This window comes from Bombina bombina, chromosome 7 (genome assembly GCF_027579735.1).
Source record: "Bombina bombina isolate aBomBom1 chromosome 7, aBomBom1.pri, whole genome shotgun sequence".
Taxonomy (NCBI): Eukaryota; Metazoa; Chordata; class Amphibia; order Anura; family Bombinatoridae; genus Bombina; species Bombina bombina.
The window spans coordinates 254,450,109-254,471,639 of record NC_069505.1 but is presented as its reverse complement, the minus strand read 5'-3'; the positions used below and the strand labels follow the sequence as shown (position 1 = coordinate 254,471,639).

General features: G+C 35.6%; 1 protein-coding gene across 1 annotated transcript in view; it reads right to left on the bottom strand.

Annotated features, from left to right (window-relative positions):
• The window catches only part of LOC128666232 (sodium- and chloride-dependent GABA transporter 3), a 280,538-nt gene that overhangs the window by 10,357 nt on the left and 248,650 nt on the right, over window positions 1-21,531 (bottom strand). The window contains exons 9-10 of the mRNA XM_053720701.1: window positions 4,378-4,490; window positions 407-544 (exon numbers count right to left, since the gene is read on the bottom strand). Of these exons, the coding sequence (XP_053576676.1) occupies window positions 407-544; window positions 4,378-4,490 (251 nt within the window). The remainder of the gene's footprint in view (window positions 1-406; window positions 545-4,377; window positions 4,491-21,531) is intronic.

Below are 21,531 nucleotides of genomic sequence, written 5' to 3'. Positions count from 1 at the left end.
AAACTGGAGTATCTAGGGTCCCTCCCAGGCATAATCCCTTCCCCTGGATGACCATTCCTGCCCCTTGAATCTTTGTTCATGGTTTCTAAGGTCAGAATATTGGGAGATTGTATTTTACTGAAAAATATTCAAATATCCTTTTTTTTTATTTCATTGTATTTTTTCCAGAACAGCCCCATAAATATTTCATTCTTATGTTCTATTTTTTTTTTCAGGCACACATTTAAAATATATATTCTTTTTTCCCACTCCCAAACTGTTTAAAACATTACAGGTACTAAATATTTATCTTATTTAGACATTGCTATTTTTTGCCTCCTATAGCATGATATAGCCTCTTTGCTGTAGATGAAAAGATATTTGAATTATTTATCTGTATTACTATATGTAAAACAATAATTCTCACCTCAGTTAACATTATAAGTCCAAGGAAGAATGATACGATGGATAAAGCTAGAATCAACAGTTCTCTTCTGTAACCTCTTCTGAAAATATTTGGATACATATCGACAATGGCAGTCACCAAGCTCTCCACGCACACAAACTATGCAAAGAACAGAAACAAGTATTGTTAAATGAACATATTTGGTGGCAGATATTATATTATTTAAAATGAATTTGTTGCAATTTGACCAACTCAAATGTTAAGTTTTGTATTTCAATTTGATAGTCCATTTAATGATTTTGACCAAGTAAAGCCCATATGACAAGGTTTTCAATTAACTTTGAAGAAACAGTGATATCAGAATAAAATGTTCATGATTTAGACAGAACATGCATTTTTATACAACTTGCTTATTTACTTCTGTTGGTAAATGATCTTATTTCTTGTGTCCTTTTTGGAGAATAAATCCAGGTAGCCTAATAACAGAAGCATGCTTATGTCTTTAGCACTCTATGAGCAAGATTACAAGTAACGCGTTATGAGTTTTCCTTGAGCGATAAGGTCTTTTTGCAATCAATTTCCATTGCGCAGATCTTACAAGTCTTGAAAAAAAAAATTATGCAACAATCCTTTCCGCACTCGAAGAGCTGTAGTTAACAGTTTTCAGCAACATAAAAGTTTCACGAAACACTTCAAAAATACATTACAAAGTGCAGTTACACTCATATTAACACTGTCTAATAAAAATTAATAAAAAAAACAATATTGCACACAAAAGTTATAAGGACTCAAAGATAGGAGATCTCTGCTATTAGGGGGGAAAAAAGCAGACGTAGGGATTTTGCATTGACATACATACACATACATAGAGAAATATGCATTTATATCTATAGACATATGTTTAACTATGGAGATAATGAATATATTTTACATTGCAATCTTATGCACATTAAACAAAATCTTAGATGTATTTTCAATGTGATATTTGTATATAGATCTCGAGATATCTAGACATATATATATTCATATACATATCTCGCAATAAATAGATATATCAGTCCAAATATCATCAAATACATAGAGAAATATTTATTTAAAAATAAATACATCTTCCATTGCAAAAACATTTTCGCAATATGAAATATTAGCATTTTCATGTACACTTTTCAAGGAGAATACGTCATGGGCTTTGCGCAACATATCATTTTTTTTTCTATTTGTCTTCTCCATTGACTTCTATGGGGAATAGGTGAACGTGCACATGGTTTTGCAGTTTGCATTACGTGGCTTAACATGCGCAAAATAAGTTATTTTGCAACTTGTAATAGCTGTGCAACCCCAAATGCGAAAAAGCCATAACGCGCACAGTGTTTTCGCAACTGATTTCTCACGCGACTTGTAATCTTGCTCTATAAAAGCAGTTTGCAACAATGCATAATTTTGCTACAAGCATTGTTGCAAAAACTGCTTTTGTAAAATGCTAAAGATACTTGCATTCTCCTAAACTACTCTGAGCCTACCTAAACTTATTGTTCAACAAAAGATTTCTGTAGAACTAAGACACTGGGAGAGTTGATTAACATTCGACTTTACCGTCCCTTTAAACTAGCACTGATATCTAGTAGTGATGTCGCGAACATAAAAATTTGGGTTGGTGAACACGAACTTCCGCAAAAGTTTGCGAACCGGCGAACCGGGCGAACCGCCATAGACTTCAATAGGCAGGCGAATTTTAAAACCCACAGGGACTCTTTCTGGCCACAATAGTGATGGAAAAGTTGTTTCAAGGGGACTAACACCTGGACTGTGGCATGCCGGAGGGGGATCCATGGCAAAACTCCCATGGAAAATTACATAGTTGATGCAGAGTCTGGTTTTAATCCATAAAGGGCATAAATCACCTAACATTCCTAAATTGTTTGGAATAACGTGCTTTAAAACATCAGGTATGATGTATCGATCAGGTAGTGTAAGGGTTACGCCCGCTTGACAGTGCACAGTGTAGGTGATATACCTGCCCTGACCATGCTTTGCAGACCAGGTATCAGTGGTCATATGGACCCTTGCCCCAACACTATGTGCCAGACATGCCATTATAGCAGACTTATATGGCTTTGGCGTTGCTTTTTGGTAATTAGAAGTCTGCTAAATGCCACTGCGCTCCACACGTGTTTTATGCCCAGCAGTGAAGGGGTTAATTAGGGAGCATGTAGGCAGCTTGTAGAGTTAATTTTAGCTTAAGTGTAGTGTAGTAGACAACCCAAAGTATTGATCTAGGCCCATTTTGGTATATTTAATGCCACCATTTCACCGCCAAATGCGATCAAATAAAAAAAAATTGTTCACTTTTTTGCAAGGTTTCTCACAGAAATTATTTACAAACAACTTATGCAATTATGGCATAAATTGTTGTAAATGCTTCTCTGGGATCCCCTTTGTTCAGAAATAGCAGACTTATATGGCTTTGGCGTTGCTTTTTGGTAATTAGAAGGCTGCTAAATGCCACTGCGCACCACACGTGTTTTATGCCCAGCAGTGAAGGGGTTAATTAAGGAGCATGTAGGGAGCTTGTAGAGTTAATTTTAGCTTAAGTGTAGTGTAGTAGACAACCCAAAGTATTGATCTAGGCCCATTTTGGTATATTTCATGCCACCATTTCACCTCCAAATGCGATCAAATTTAAAAAAAACTTAAATTTTTTCGCAATTTTAGGTTTCTCACTGAAATTATTTACAAACAGCTTGTGCAATTATGGCACAAATGGTTGTAAATGCTTCTCTGGGATCCCCTTTGTTCAGAAATAGCAGAGATATATGACTTTGGCGTTGCTTTCTGGTAATTAGAAGGCCGCTAAATGCTGCTGCGCATCACACATGTATTATGGCTAGCAGTGAAGGGGTTAATTAGGTAGTTTGTAGGCAGCTTGCAGGGTTAATTTTAGCTTTAGTGTAGAGATCAGCCTCCCACCTGACACATCAGACCCCCTGATCCCTCCCAAACAGCTCCCTTCCCTCCCCCACCCCACAATTTTTTCGCCATCTTAAGTACTGGCAGAAAGTCTGCCAGTACTAAAATAAAAGGTTTTTAATTATTTTTTTAAGCATATTTACATATGCTGTGGTGTAGCATCCCCCTTTAGCCCCCAACCTCCCTGATCCCCCCCAAAACAGCTCTCTAACCCTTCCCATCTGCCTTATTGGCGGCCATCTTGGGTACTGGCAGCTGTCTGCTATTATTTCACAGTCAAAAAAGTTTTTTTTTTTTAAATGTACACTACTGTTACACCAGATATGAGTGGTGGCAGTGGGCACAGTATATGCTGTGAGCCTGACACACACGCTGGCAGGTAGGCAACTGCAATTAGATTACACAGGAAAAAAAAAAAAAGCAGACTGATGTTCTAGCCCTAAAAAGGCTTTTTGGGGTGCTGTTCTTACAGCAGAGATCAGATGAGTCCTTCAGGACACTGAATACACTAGCCTAGCTATCAATTTCCCTATTAAATCAGCAGCAGCTACGCTGTCCCTCCACTCACTAAGAATGCAGCTTCCGAATTAATCTAAAATGGATGCTGTCCAGGAGGTGGGAGGGTCTGGGAGGGAGGGTCTGCTGCTGATTGGCTGTAATGTGTCTTCTGACTGTGAGGTACAGGGTCAAAGTTTACTCAATGATGAGGAATAGGGGGCGGACCAAACATCGCATATATTTGCCGTCCGCGGCGAACGTGAACATGCTATGTTCGCCGGGAACTATTCGCCGGCGAACTATTCGCGACATCACTAATATCTAGTGTTTATCCTCCTATCTGAAAGCACATACACAGAAGCCCAAAATAGTGTAATATGTGAAACACAAATATTTATTATGTCACACTCTTCTACTCACAAACAAAGATAAAAGAACTGCACGTAATATCCCAATCCACTAATGTAGTCATTAAACCATAATATTTAGCTTTTCCATATTGCAAGGTTTCTAGCAACGTTTCGTACCTGGCTATCAAGTCCAAGGAATATTAGCATTGTAAAAAACAAGGCAGCCCACAATGGAGCGAGAGGCATCATGGTTACTGCTTTCGGATATGCAATAAAAGCTAACCCAGGTCCTGCAAAACAAAACAACAGAAAGCAATGACTGAAAGGAGCACTGTGAATTGCCATGACCAGGAAGATTAAACTCTTCACAATGTTAAATGTCAAAGTGAAATTGAGTTGTTTCAACTCTCTTTTCAATGCTGAATTACTTGTGGTGGGTCAAAGGAATGATTGAAGCCTTCACTGCACACAGAGTAGAAAAGATATAAAGGATTTGTGTGCAAAATTCTCTTGTCTCAATCAGGTCGTAAAACATGATTCTACTTCAAGATCATCCACAGCACAATGCTTCCATTGAAAACAAGAATTAATAGGAGGGAACATGCAAATGGAACACACAGAATTTCCAGTGTTATTTTTTAATACAGATTTTAACCATTTTCAAAGCCAGCACTTTTTATTGTTTACATTTAAATATCAATATCAGGGTTTTTTCTGCACGTTTCACAAAACATATGTTTATCTTTTCAACAAATCAAACCAGTTAAAATATATTTAAATTTCAAAATGCAATAAATAATTTGATAAAGTGATACACAGGAGTGTGTGACTCATTAATTTAAACGTTTCATGTATCCACATTTAACATCAATACAAACTCTAACAGCATTCTATAGTTTCCAATAAAAATAGTAAGTTGAAAGTAAGGTTGAATGTACCAGTTTGCACAAGGCGTTACATAACTCATGTTGAGAGTGCACGCATGCTTCTACACTATGTTGTTGCTAGAGGTCTTATAACGAATAAAGCCCTGAATCTGTCTTAGATCATTTTACATTAAACTTCCCGAGGGGTAGAAGGTCAAATAAATATTGAAGGTTTTGTGATATCCCTTTAAGACTTTCTGACTATCAGCACTTCCTCCTATTTAAGGAAGTGCTTCTCCATTACTCAGTGCCTGAAAAGTAAAGTGGATTCTCTCATCCTTTGCTATTGCTCATTTCAAGCAGTTTATTTTTCCCTTTCAGGTCTAAAGAATTTAATAATTTTTGAAGGCTGATTGTACTCAAAGTTTGCTGCACTTCTTTCCTGATTCCTTTTTTGGGACCTTACTTCTAATCATATTCCTACGCTTCCGGAACTCTATCACTCACAGCTGAAGCCGCACTCACACATGCTGCTACCGGACGCCGCTTTCTAATTTTCTCCGGTTTAGTATTTACTCTGCTGCTAATACCGCTCTCCACGCTTCACCATCGTTTCTGGGGAAATCTGGTCTTATCACCACGCTGGTATTGGTATCGTATTGTATACAAAGTTTAAGGTTTACAAATATAACGCTAAGTGTCATTACTTACCTGAGCTGTATTTTCACTGAATTAACCTCCTCCTTGCTGCTCAATATTGCGTGTGTGTTGGATCATTGTATATATATTTTAGAGTGTTTGTGTGAGTGCGTGAAACTAAAGGAAAGTTATTTGAACATTACTTTACTAAGATTTGAACTTTATCAACTTATTTCATATCCTGAATATAAAGGAATTTTTTCTCATTTTTTCTTTGCTCATAAACGAATCATTGTTTATATAGTAGAAGCTTTATAAGCTTCTCACATAAGAATCATTATTATCATTCATAGAGGTATAGTCCATACTTTCATTTCAATTACTAAAGTAAATGCTCACCTTGTGCATGCGAGTATATTAAGTAATATATATTTGCTGTTTACAAGAATAGAGCTACATTCCCTTTATTTTATTTTTCTCTAAAGTTTGTGAGACAAATTTATTCACACATATCACAGGTTTCCACAATGTGCATAAGTGCCTCTCATGCCCAATGTTACTTTTCAATGGCAGCAGCCAATTTCAGTAAGTCACCACATTTTCTTTGTAGGATAGAGGGTTCAATGACTTTTACACATAGAATAGCAAAAACAGATAATTACCACTACCTAGGAAAACCCGTGTAACTGGTATAAAATGGGTTCTTGTTTTGTCAAACGAATTAATTATGTACAGTGTACAGTTACACACATATTAACACTATATAATAAATATACATTACACAGTATAGTTACACACATAATAACACTATATAATAAATATACATTACACAGTACAGTTACACACATAATAACACTATCTAATAAATATACTATACACAGTACAGTTACACACATAATAACACTATCTAATAAATATACATTTCACAGAACAGTTACACACATAATAACACATCTAATAAATATACATTGCACAGTACAGTTACACTCATAATAACACTAATAAATATACATTACACAGTACAGTTACACAGACAATAACACTATCTAGTACATATACATTACACAGTACAGTTACACTCATAATAACACCATCTAATAAATATACATTACACAGTTCAGTTACACTCATAATTACACTATCTAATAAATATACATTACACAGTACAGTTACACTCATAATAAGACTATCTAATAAATATACATTACACAGTACAGTTACACTCATAATAACACTATCTAATAAATATACATTACATAGTACACTTACACTTATAATAACACCATCTAATAAATATACATTACACAGTTCAGTTTCACACATAATACAACTATCTAATAAATATACATTACACAGTACAGTTACACTTATAATAACACTATCTAATAAATATACATTAAACAGTACAGTTATACTTATATTAACACTATCTAATAAATATACATTACACAGTAGAGTTAGACATAATAACACCATCTAATAAATATACATTACACAGTACAGTTACACACATAATAACACTATATAATAAATATGCATTACACCGTACAGTTACACTCATAATAACACCATCTAATAAATATACTATACACAGTACAGTTACACACATAATAACACTATCTAATAAATATACATTTCACAGAACAGTTACACACATAATAACACATCTAATAAATATACATTGCACAGTACAGTTACACTCATAATAACACTAATAAATATACATTACACAGTACAGTTACACAGACAATAACACTATCTAGTACATATACATTACACAGTACAGTTACACTCATAATAACACCATCTAATAAATATACATTACACAGTTCAGTTACACTCATAATTACACTATCTAATAAATATACATTACACAGTACAGTTACACACATAATAACACTATATAATAAATATGCATTACACCGTACAGTTACACTCATAATAACACCATCTAATAAATATACTATACACAGTACAGTTACACACATAATAACACTATCTAATAAATATACATTTCACAGAACAGTTACACACATAATAACACATCTAATAAATATACATTGCACAGTACAGTTACACTCATAATAACACTAATAAATATACATTACACAGTACAGTTACACAGACAATAACACTATCTAGTACATATACATTACACAGTACAGTTACACTCATAATAACACCATCTAATAAATATGCATTACACAGTTCAGTTACACTCATAATTACACTATCTAATAAATATACATTACACAGTACAGTTACACTCATAATAAGACTATCTAATAAATATACATTACACAGTACAGTTACACTCATAATAACACTATCTAATAAATATACATTACATAGTACACTTACACTTATAATAACACCATCTAATAAATATACATTACACAGTTCAGTTTCACACATAATACAACTATCTAATAAATATACATTACACAGTACAGTTACACTTATAATAACACTATCTAATAAATATACATTAAACAGTACAGTTATACTTATATTAACACTATCTAATAAATATACATTACACAGTAGAGTTAGACATAATAACACCATCTAATAAATATACATTGCACAGTATAGTTACACACATAATAACACTATATAATAAATATGCATTACACCGTACAGTTACACTCATAATAACACCATCTAATAAATATACATTACACAGTACAGTTACACTTATAATAACACTATATAATAAATATACATTACACAGTACAGTTACACTTATAATAACACTATCTAATAAATATACATTACACAGTAGAGTTAGACACATAATAACACCATCTAATAAATATACATTACACAGTACAGTTACACTTATAATAACACTCCGCTAGATTTGGAGTTTTGTCGTTAACGACCCGAAAAACTAACGCCGGCTTTTTTCTGGCCACACCATAAAAATAACTCTGGTATTGAGAGTCCACATAAAGGCTGCGTTAGGCTCCAAAAAAGGAGCGTAGAGCATTTTTAACGCAGCTTCAACTCTCAATACCAGAGTTGCTTACGGACGCGGCCAGCCTCAAAAACGTGCTCGTGCACGATTCCCCCATAGGAAACAATGGGGCTGTTTGAGCTGAAAAAAAACCTAACACCTGCAAAAAAGCCGCGTTCAGCTCTTAACGCAGCCCCATTGTTTGCTATGGGGAAACACTTCCTACGTCTGCACCTAACACTCTAACATGTACCCCGAGTCTAAACACCCATAACCTTACACTTATTAACCCCTAATCTGCCGCCCCCGCTATCGCTGACACCTGCATTTTATTTTTAACCCCTAATCTGCCGCTCCGTAAACCGCCGCTACTTACATTATCCCTATGTACCCCTAATCTGCTGCCCCTAACACCGCCGACCCCTATATTATATTTATTAACCCCTAATCTGCCCCCCACAATGTCGCAGCCAGCTACCTACAATAATTAACCCCTAATCTGCCAACCGCAAAGCGCCGCCACCTACGTTATCCTTATGTACCCCTAATCTGCTGCCCCTAACACCGCCGACCCCTGTATTATATTTATTAACCCCTAATCTGCCCCCCACAACGTCGCCTCCACCTGCCTACACTTATTAACCCCTAATCTGCTGAGCGGACCTGAGCGCTACTATAATAAAGTTATTAACCCCTAATCCGCATCACTAACCCTATAATAAATAGTATTAACCCCTAATCTGCCCTCCCTAACATCGCCGACACCTAACTTCAATTATTAACCCCTAATCTGCCGACTGGAGCTCACCGCTACTCTAATAAATGTATTAACCCCTAAAGCTAAGTCTAACCCTAACACTAACACCCCCTAAATTAAATATAATTTACATGTAACGAAATTAATTAACTCTTATTAAATAAAATATTCCTATTTAAAGATAAATACTTACCTGTAAAATAAATCCTAATATAGCTACAATATAAATTATAATTATATTATAGCTATTTTAGGATTAATATTTATTTTACAGGTAACTTTGTATTTATTTTAACCAGGTACAATAGCTATTAAATAGTTAAGAACTATTTAATAGCTAAAATAGTTAAAATAATTACAAAATTACCTGTAAAATAAATACTAACCTAAGTTACAATTAAACCTAACACTACACTATCAATAAATTAATTAAATAAACTACCTACAATTACCTACAATTAACCTAACACTACACTATCAATAAATTAATTAAATACAATTCCTACAAATAAATACAATTAAATAAACTAGCTAAAGTACAAAAAATAAAAAAGAACTAAGTTATAAAAAATAAAAAAATATTTACAAACATAAGAAAAATATTACAACAATTTTAAACTAATTACACCTACTCTAAGCCCCCTAATAAAAAAAAGCCCCCCAAAATAAAAAATGCCCTACCCTATTCTAAATTACTAAAAGCTCTTTTACCTTACCAGCGCTGAACAGGGCCCTTTGCGGGGCATGCCCCAAGAAGTTCAGCTCTTTTGCCTGTAAAAAAAAACATACAATACCCCCCCCCAACATTACAACCCACCACCCACATACCCCTAATCTAACCCAAACCCCCCTTAAATAAACCTAACACAAAGCCCCTAAAGATCTTCCTACCTTGTCTTCACCTCACCGGGTATCACCGATCGGTCCTGGCTCCGATATCTTCATCCAACCCAAGCGGGGGCTAGACATCCACTGAAGAAGTCCAGAAGAGGGTCCAAAGTATTCATCCTATCCGGGAAGAAGAGGCGATCTAGACCGGCAACCATCTTGATCCAAGCGGCATCTTCTATCTTCATCCGATGACGACCGGCTCCATCCTGAAGACCTCCACCGCGGACCCATCTTCTTCCGGCGACGTCCAACTGAAGAATGACGGTTCCTTTAAGGGACGTCATCCAAGATGGCGTCCCTCGAATTCCAATTGGCTGATAGGATTCTATCAGCCAATCGGAATTAAGGTAGTAATATTCTGATTGGCTGATGGAATCAGCCAATCAGAATCAAGTTCAATCCGATTGGCTGATCCAATCAGCCAATCAGATTGAGCTTGCATTCTATTGGCTGTTCCGATCAGAATATTCCTACCTTAATTCCGATTGGCTGATAGAATCCCACCACCCACATACCTTGAAGACAAGGTAGGAAGATCTTCAGGGGCTTAGTGTTAGGTTTATTTAAGGGGGGTTTGGGTTAGATTAGGGGTATGTGGGTGGTGGGTTGTAATGTTGGGGGGGGGTATTGTATGTTTTTTTTTTACAGGCAAAAGAGCTGAACTTCTTGGGGCATGCCCCGCAAAGGGCCCTGTTCAGGGCTGGTAAGGTAAAAGAGCTTTTAACTTTAGTAATTTAGAATAGGGTAGGGCATTTTTTATTTTGGGGGGCTTTGTTGTTTTATTAGGGGGCTTAGAGTAGGTGTAATTAGTTTAAAATTGTTGTAATATTTTTCTTATGTTTGTAAATATTTTTTTATTTTTTGTAACTTAGTTCTTTTTTATTTTTTGTACTTTAGCTAGTTTATTTAATTGTATTTATTTGTAGGAATTGTATTTAATTAATTTATTGATAGTGTAGTGTTAGGTTAATTGTAGGTAATTGTAGGTAGTTTATTTAATTAATTTATTGATAGTGTAGTGTTAGGTTTAATTGTAACTTAGGTTAGTATTTATTTTACAGGTAATTTTGTAATTATTTTAACTATTTTAGCTATTAAATAGTTCTTAACTATTTAATAGCTATTGTACCTGGTTAAGATAAATACAAAGTTACCTGTAAAATAAATATTCATCCTAAAATAGCTATAATATAATTATAATTTATATTGTAGCTATATTAGGATTTATTTTACAGGTAAGTATTTATCTTTAAATAGGAATAATTTATTTAATAAGAGTTAATTATTTTCGTTAGATGTAAATTATATTTAACTTAGGGGGGTGTTAGTGTTAGGGTTAGACTTAGCTTTAGGGGTTAATACATTTATTATAGTAGCGGTGAGCTCCAGACGGCAGATTAGGGGTTAATACTATTTATTATAGGGTTAGTGATGCGGATTAGGGGTTAATAACTTTATTATAGTAGCGCTCAGGTCCGCTCGGCAGATTAGGGGTTAATAAGTGTAGGCAGGTGGAGGCGACGTTGTGGGGGGCAGATTAGGGGTTAATAAATATAATACAGGGGTCGGCGGTGTTAGGGGCAGCAGATTAGGGGTACATAAGGATAACGTAGGTGGCGGCGCTTTGCGGTCGGCAGATTAGGGGTTAATAAGTGTAGGCAGATGGAGGCGACGTTGAGGGGGGCAGATTAGGGGTTAATAAATATAATACAGGGGTCGGCGGTGTTAGGGGGAGCAGATTAGGGGTACATAAGGATAACATAGGTGGCGGTCGGCAGATTAGGGGTTAAAAAAAATTATTCGAGTGTCGGCGATGTGGGGGGACCTCGGTTTAGGGGTACATAGGTAGTTTATGGGTGTTAGTGTACTTTAGAGTACAGTAGTTAAGAGCTTTAGAAACCGGCGTTAGCCCAGAAAGCTCTTAACTACTGACTTTTTTCCTGCGGCTGGAGTTTTGTCGTTAGATGTCTAACGCTCACTTCAGAAACGACTCTAAATACCGGAGTTATAAAAATCCCATTGAAAAGATAGGATACGCAATTGACGTAAGGGGATCTGCGGTATGGAAAAGTCGCGGCTGAAAAGTGAGCGTTAGACCCTATTTTGAGTGACTCCAAATACCGGCGGTAGCCTAAAACCAGCGTTAGGAGCCTCTAACGCTGGTTTTCACGGCTAACGCCAAACTCCAAATCTAGGTCACTATCTAATAACAAAATTAAAAGGACTCAAAGATTTGAGATCTCAGGTATTAGAAAAAAAGGCAGGCAAAGGGCTTTTACATAGAGATACAAACATACACGTCTAAATATATATATTTATGTATATATACCGTATGTTTATATGTGTGTGTATATATATTTATATGTATATATGTATTTACAGACAGTTATACACATATAAACACATAAATACATATTTACAAATAAATACACACTAATAGACATATATAGAAGTACATTGGAGACCTTTGCAGCCAAGTAGTTGAGAGCATGACAAATCATATCTATGCAATACTCCTATTTAATAAAGTGTTTAACTTTATATATAGATACACAATTATGGATAAGCACTAACTATTAAGTTTAAACCAAACAGGAGTTTAATAGATGTGTAGTAATGCTCGAGACTAAGGTGTACTTCGGGATAAATATAAATGTCCCCGCAGTACCAAATAATCAATGTACCAAAAGTAAATACTAATGCAAACATATATATGCTAAAGTAATAGTAGCGAAATGTTAATGTACATCAAATGGGAATACTTAAAAAAGACAATAAATATGCAGTGCGTAATTCTTCAAAGATGCAGATACACAATAGAAAACAGTAAAAACACAATAATACTGGGCATCCCCATTAATAGAGTATAGGATATAGACGTCAGTCCAAGACTTGTAATAGGCCAGACCCTCTAGCTGAAATGTTCAGTGTTTAGACAACATATGTCTTAAGGATATGTCAAAGTGTAAGCTTAGATGCAAATGCAGCAGGGTTATATGCAAGCAGTGCGGGATGCAGAAGCTTTTAAGTAATATGATGAAGCAGTTCATGCAAGGGGGTTGCCTTATTAGCAGCGTAGGGTTAATGTAGGTACCGAGGTCCTCAGCATAACTATCATGTGCAAGGTGTAAGAAATAATACCGGCACATAGCGCAGTGGTAAGGTGGAAAATCCCTCGAGAACTGGGTGAGATAGCTCATTGAGCTGAAGTTCATATTACTGCTACTTTCTTACTGGCAGACTTTGGTCCATTAAGTGCCGGTATTAGTTCTTACACCGTGCACATGATAGTCTTTTTGATGTATTCCCATTTGATGTACATTACATTTTCGCTACTATTACTTTAGCACATATACGTTTGCATTAGTATTTACTTTTTGTGCATTGATTATTTGGTAGTGCAGGGACATTTATATTTCTCCTTTTTTATACATACATATATATATATATATATATATATATATATATATATATATATATATATATATATATATATATATATATATATATATATATATATATATATACCTTGTATATATATATATATATATATATATATGCATTCAATATATATTTTACCAAAAACCATCAGATATACAGTATATAGAAATATTTATTTATGAATAAATAGAACATATTCTTCTATGTGAAGAACATTGGAATGTGTAATATTTGTAATTTATGTTGGGTTAGTGCACTTGGTTAAATGAGATTACCCAGCACAGAAAACTAGAAGCAATTATATATGAAAAATTATAAAGGTTTTATACAAATACAAGACAATGAAAAAGTTTGTATCTAAAAACTCCTCTCACTCCAATCATCCATACATACCCTACAAAATAGATATCACCCCAGGCATCCCTAGGGGAATCAAAAATATGCTACCATCCCTATGTAGCAAAGTCTAAAAAGACAAAAAAAAAGTGTTCCAGTGTCCTGTTAATATTTGTAATCCCAAGAATGAAGGTATATGTAAGCCGTCACAAAGGGTTAATAGGCACAATCACTGTGTACAAGTATCGTCTGCTCTTGATGTAGTTAGTAAATAAAGCTGAGTCAAGAGTGACCTGGGATTTCACCTGAACCCTATAGCAGAGTATATATGCATTCGTCCTAAGTAGTGTTTGAATGTTTACACCATGCGTAACATGTAATGCCTCTTGTCAGTGTGTAAGCTCAATATTAGCTCAGTATAACAGTTCAATGTTAACAACAGAACAAGAGAGGCAGAGAACCAACACTTGAAAATAGACTACATATATAGCACTCAAGGGGTTAATACATTATCGACTTGCAGATAATTATTGGACAGATTCCAGATAACATAGAGAAATAACGACTCAAACGTGAACAGTTGCAACTCTGAGCTTTAAAACATAACTTTTATTAATGAAAATTAACACATAATAAAATAGGAAAAAACAAAATTAAAAACACTCTCAAATGACCCTAGTTACTATAAGATAGATATGAAGCTGCTGTGGTGTACAGGTGGAATATACACGACAGTGGGACTATATATAAATACAGTTATATGAACACTTGCTCAAATAAGTATACCTCGAGGTTACCTTGTATCCAATTGATACAAATAGCAGCACAATGTCATGGGTTAAAGTTCTAAGTGGTAACTGTAATCTAGTGCAGTGGTTGCCAACCGTGGTCCTCAAGGACCCCCAACAGTCCTGGTTTTCATTATAGCTGAACCAGTGCACAGGTGAAATAATCAGCTGATGGATGACAGCAGGTTGGTTACAGATCAGCTGATTACTTCACCTGTGCACTGGTTTAGCTATAATGAAAACCAGGACTGTTGGGGGTCCTTGAGGACCGCGGTTGGCAACCACTGATCTAGTGCTTAGAGGGAGATGCAAACATTCATTCAAAGGCTCTATTAAACTTCTAAATGGATAATAAGGACTGTTTTAGTACGTAAAGTTAGTATATAGCACACAGGCTGATAACACCTGAGTCACAGCTTATATAAGAACCTTAACTAGTATGTAATCAAACTGACATAGCCAGGTTTGTATCATGAGAGTTAATAGTTGCTAGCTTCAGTTATTTTAACATGTACTTTATTAGTATGTTGGGTCTCTCCCTATATTTGGTGGAGAAGCCCAGTATCCAATGTATATAATTGTAGCAAATACTGTGTCCACTCTTCTAGTTGGTAAGCAAACTATTCTATATACAGTCTACTGATCAGACAATAGGTCGGATGATACTCAAACTAGTAATTATCATACGACCGCACATTTCACTAAGACGGCCAGGAGTTTATTGGGCCTGTGCCTAAAATAAGCTCTGTATGTATGTTGATATAATAGGTTGAAGTCCAAATTGTGTTTGTGCGGATTCCTGATGGCTTATACACGTGCTATTAATGATGTGAATATCGCCTTAAATTAGAGACGGTTGCTGTTGGAAACCTATGCACGGGTCCCTCTCACTCGTATTGTATGCAAATTAACTTATGATACCTTAGTGCTAATTCATTAGTTAGTGTGTAACAATAGCAGTTGTAGTTATACTAGAGTACTCTTATGTTACCCATATGCATGTCTCTTATAGGGGTTCACTGGCAATATATGGTGCTGGTGTGTTCTTCCTCCTACATACACAGCCCATCTATCCGTTCTGTAGGGAGAAATATAAAACCACTAATACTTCCAATATGCGGTATTGACAACTGGTTTTCCCTACAACTCAAATAGATAGATTTGACAGAAGGAGATGCCTGATGCCTGCACTGGGTTAAAGCCTTGCACCTCCCGTACAGTTATATTATATTGGTTACAATCGTAGTATAGGTACAAGGCATAATTAAGCTAGATAATTTGTGTTAACTTGTTACTCAACCAGTCTGAGAGTTGAGTCATAAGTAAAATGTACAGATGTTAATGAATATATTACATACTGGTTTATTGAAACATCCCCCACTCCTTAAGCAGAAAAATTATCTATGCACAATTTTACGTCACCTGCACTGAGGTGTAACCTTTTGATAAACGATAGGTATGATTGTTTATAATTTAACCATAGTTCCGGTACTAATATAACTGGACCACGGTAGTGGGTAAAGAGTAACCCCACTCCTAAGTATGGTATTCACACGAGTATCTTGCAGCTAACCTTTGTAGTATAATTATAGTAACATTACCAAAAAATTACAAAAGGCAGCCTGAGGCTTTCTAAAATACAGGAGCTCCTAGGACTCCTCAACAGTTCCCTAGCGTCCCTGACATGTTTCGCCCTAACGGCTTTTTCAAAGGGTTAGTGGGTAATATAGGGGTAACTAACATGTACGAGTAGTGCCATTGGTCTTATTTCTCTTTTTCATAACAGTTCAATGCCCCTTGTCGGCCTATTGGCTTAATATTGGCTCAGAATAACCAATGATTGTAGCAATGTAACACTTAGGTGTACAGCCCAATATTTGCAGTTCTGTAGCGAGGCACTCTCAGTTCTGTGCATACATTATGTCCGGAATTTCTGAATTTCTCCGTGATTCTCACACCGCAGGCTCCAAAGAATACTGCTAAGGGTTTAGTGAGGTGATTATTCAATTTATCCCGTTGGTCCCAGTGGAACTGCAGCAGACTGATACTTGAAAGGGATTTATAGCAATGCCAAAACTCAGACGTGCGTTTTGGGACTCCGCTCTTTCTCAAGGAGTATACGTCATACTTGTTGTCATATCCTCAAATAGGTATTGACAAGGCTCTTCATTGGTTGAAATGTGCACACCTTTCATACATGTGACCAACTGTCATACTCCTCCTATTTCTAACCCATGAAAACAACTTTACCATATTTTTTTTATCTATATATAAATATTATCACAGCTATTTCTTATTATTTACATGTATCATAATTAGTGCATAGAGAATTTTACCTATAGTTAATTTATACAGAACTATATATTTCTATACAGACAATATGTACAAAATTCAATCGTATGTAGTCTGTATGTCTACGATGACAATTTTTTTTAATCTAATCTACAATTTACTGAACAATGTGATATACGAGTTCTCTGGACCTCCTCTTGGATATTGATGGAAATCCTGAACCAAATCATTAATTAGTCTACAATTTATATTAAACAAAGGGGCCCCAGGGGATATCCCTATTCAAACCCCTTGGGGATAGGGTATCCAACTTTCTTATACATTGGGCCTCCTTTTTAAACAGCATTTTCTGTCTGTCACCACCTCTTCTTAAAGGGGGGACCTCATCCACTATTTGGATTCTAAGTTGACTCTTATTGTGTGCTTTAACTGTAAAATGATGTGCTACCGGTGCATATTCATCTAAGCTGCCTATAGCAGCCTTATGTTGTCTAATCCTCTCCCGTACATTCTGTGTGGTCTCCCCAACATATGCCAACCCACATGGGCATTTTATGACATATATGACATAGCTGGAATTGCAGGTACATGTCCCCTTAATTCCAATTTTGCATCCAGTGTGAGGATGTGTCACAATGTCACCCTTAATGAGGGAATTACATTGTGCACAATTGTAACAGGGGAAACAACCTTTTTTCTGTAAAGGATGGGCTAGATATTGGGTCCCCAAATCTGCCCTAACAAGTTAATCCTTCAGGTTCCTCTTCCTTTTATAAGAGAGAAGGGCAGGCTCTTTAAATATATGTGCCAATTGTGGTTCCTCTTTTAGTAGATATCAGTGTTTGTTAATCCCATTTCTAAGTTTATTACTATGAAAGCCATATTGTGTCACCAGAGGTACTGTGGTATACCTTTAACTCTAACCCCTCCTATTTGGTCTCCACCCTATTTAAGGACTACCTGTAACACTCATTTACTGCCTGATTATTGAAGTCATAGCTACTCTGTTGTAGCTTTCCTTATTTCAGGTCTCCTATTGCTTGTATCCTGTGCAAAGTGGTTTACTATGTTTACTCTTGTTGCATCTTGAATCTCTTACGATCTTATCGTTACTTTGTCATTACCGACTCTGGATCATTCAACGGCCGGATCTACTTTTTCACCGCTACCCGGAAGTAAGCCGCATTCACACACGCTGCCTGACCCAGACACGGATCTTCCAATGCGGTAACAGATTAACCACGGTCCTCAAGGTGGTAACGTACACGAACAAAGCTAAAGCCTTTAAACTTCTTACCTGCTTGTTTTTTGTCACCATTCTGAATTATTGGACATATCCTATTACCTGCAACATCCAATATAAACAAACATTGTATGTCTGTGGAATGTCTGAACTTGTAAATATTTTAGGCTGTGTGTGATTGCGTGAAGTAAAAAGGATCAATTGTTTCTACCATTTCTGATTCTGAGCATGTCAGTATTTCTTTTTCATCTGTGGCCTCCGTTTACATATATATATATCGAACATAAGATATATATTATATTAATAAATACTTATGTTTATTAACACCTAAGTCAGTAGTTAATATATAAATTCATCATATATTAAATGTCTCATATTGTTTAATCAGGCTACATAGAAGTTGTTTTCTGATTACTACAAAAAAGAGCAACAAGCTCTAATTTTAGGGCTAACCTTTATAACAAATGTGCAAATACTTGTTTACTGAAATACAAAGCTCAGAATACCACATAATAATCAGGCCCAAAACCGAATTTTGAAATAATTAACATTATGGATCCTAATGAAATAAAAAAGGAGTTTAATAATGTCTATCTTAAACTTGATTATTTAGCAAGAGCTGTGACTGAAGTGCAGACTGAAAATGCTGCACTTAAAACTATAGTTAAAGATTTTGTTACACAAAAGCCTCAAGACCCACCTGAACCTTATATTAATTATCCACAACCTTTTTCAGGGAAACGTTCTGAGTTCAGGGAATTTAAGAATGCCTGTAATTTATTATTTTCTCTTAGACCTAAGACTTATCATACTGAGCGGATTAAAGTATGTACCACAATATCTTTCCTACAAGGTGAACCCAGGACTTGGGCTAATAGGTTTTTTGAAAACAATAACCATATCCTGGATTCATTACAAGATTTTTTTTCTGCTTTAACTAGTCTATATCAAGACTCAAATTCTCAAATAAATGCTGAAATGAGATTGAGGTCTTTAAAACAGGGTAAGAGAAATGTGGAGGATTATACCACTGAGTTTCAGATGTGGGCAGAGGACTCTCAGTGGAATGAAATCAGTTTGAAGAATCAATATCGTTTAGGTTTATCTGAAACACTCAAAGATGAACTTTCCCGTCTTGAGATCCCAGATACCCTTGAGGGTCTTATTAAATTAAGTACATCTTTAGATCGTCGTTTGAGAGAAAGGAGGGCAGAGAAGGCCTCTTATGATACCTCATCCAGGAAACCTTACCAAGTCACAACAAGTCATGACAGAGCTCATGGCAGTGCTACCCCTATGGAGATTGGTGTTCTTAGAGGACCTCTGCCACCAGAGGAAAAAATTAGAAGGAGGTTGGAAAATCTCTGTTTATATTGTGCTCAAAAAGAACATGTAGTATCTACTTGTCCTTTGTTGAAAAAACAAAAGAATGGTAAGACAATAACCAGTGACTATTTACAGCATAGCTAATGATACACACATGACTTTGTCCATTTCTTTACAGTGGGACCAGAAAAATATCCAAACCAAGGCATTAATTGATTCAGGAGCATCCGGAAATTACATTGATTCCACTTATGTAAATAAAAATCGAATACCTATTATTTGTAAACAAAATCCTGTATCTATTAAGTTGATAGATGGTTCATTAATAGAACAAGGACCTATTACACATCATACTATTCCCCTGCTTGTAACATCATTGCAGGGACACACTGAATATTTATCTTTTGATCTCATATCCATACATCAGCATACTCTCATCCTAGGCTATCCTTGGTTGAAGAAACACAACCCACACATAAATTGGGTTTCAAATAAGGTAACATTAGATTCTGCTTTTTGTTTAAACACTTGTTACCCACATCAAACCATAGCGTCACTTGATATTGGTTTACCCTCGTGTTATCAGGATTTGGCAGATGTATTTAATTTAAAAGAGGCAGAAAACCTTCCACCTCATAGGGATTTTGACTGTCCTATCGATATAATACCTGGTTCCAAAATCCCACATGGTAAGATCTATCCCCTCTCTCAAGAGGAACTCCAGTATATAAGAAACTACCTAGACGAAAATTTACGTAAGGGATTTATTTCACACTCCACATCCCCTGCAGCTGCAGGAATGTTTCTAGTAAGAAACAAGGATGGTACCATAAGACCTATTATTGATTATAGAGCATTAAATAACATCACAATAAAAAACAGATACCCTTTACCTTTAATACCTGAACTTTTGGAACGTCTAACTGGTGCAACTATTTACACCAAATTAGATTTAAAGGGAGCTTATAATTTGATTAGAATCAAAGAAGGTCACGAATGGAAAACGGCATTCAGGACCAGATATGGCCTTTTCCAATATAATGTAATGCCTTTTGGTCTGAGTAATGCTCCGGCAACTTTTCAGTTTTTTATAAATGAGATCTTTCGTGATCTGATAGACGTTTGTGTCATAATATACCTTGACGACATCTTAATTTATTCTAGAACACCACAAGAACATGAAAAACATGTACGCTGGGTATTAACTTGTTTAAAAGAACACAAACTATATGCTAAACTGGAAAAATGTTCCTTTCATGTCACAGAAATAAAATTCTTGGGTTATATCATCAGTCCCAACAAAATTCAGATGGATCCGGAGAAGGTATCAGCAATTCTAAATTGGCCTACTCCTACTTCCACAAAATCTGTACAACGATTCATTGGTTTTGCGAATTTTTATAGGAAGTTTATAAAAAATTTCTCTTCAATCGTTAAACCATTAACAACACTTACTAGTGAAAAACAAAGATTTAAGTGGACAGAATCCGCTAGTCTTGCCTTTAATAAATTGAAAGAATATTTTACTACAGCACCCATTCTAGCTATGCCAGATTTTGATTTAGAATTTATCCTTGAAGTAGATGCATCCGACTCAGGTATCGGTGCAGTTTTATCACAACAAGATAAGAACAAGACTGAGATTCATCCTATTGCTTTCTATTCAAAAATGTTAACTAGCGCTGAGAAAAACTATAGCATAGGAGATAAAGAACTTCTAGCTATAAAACGTGCTCTAGATCACTGGAGACATTTATTAGAAGGTTCTAAACTACCTTTTAAGATTTATACCG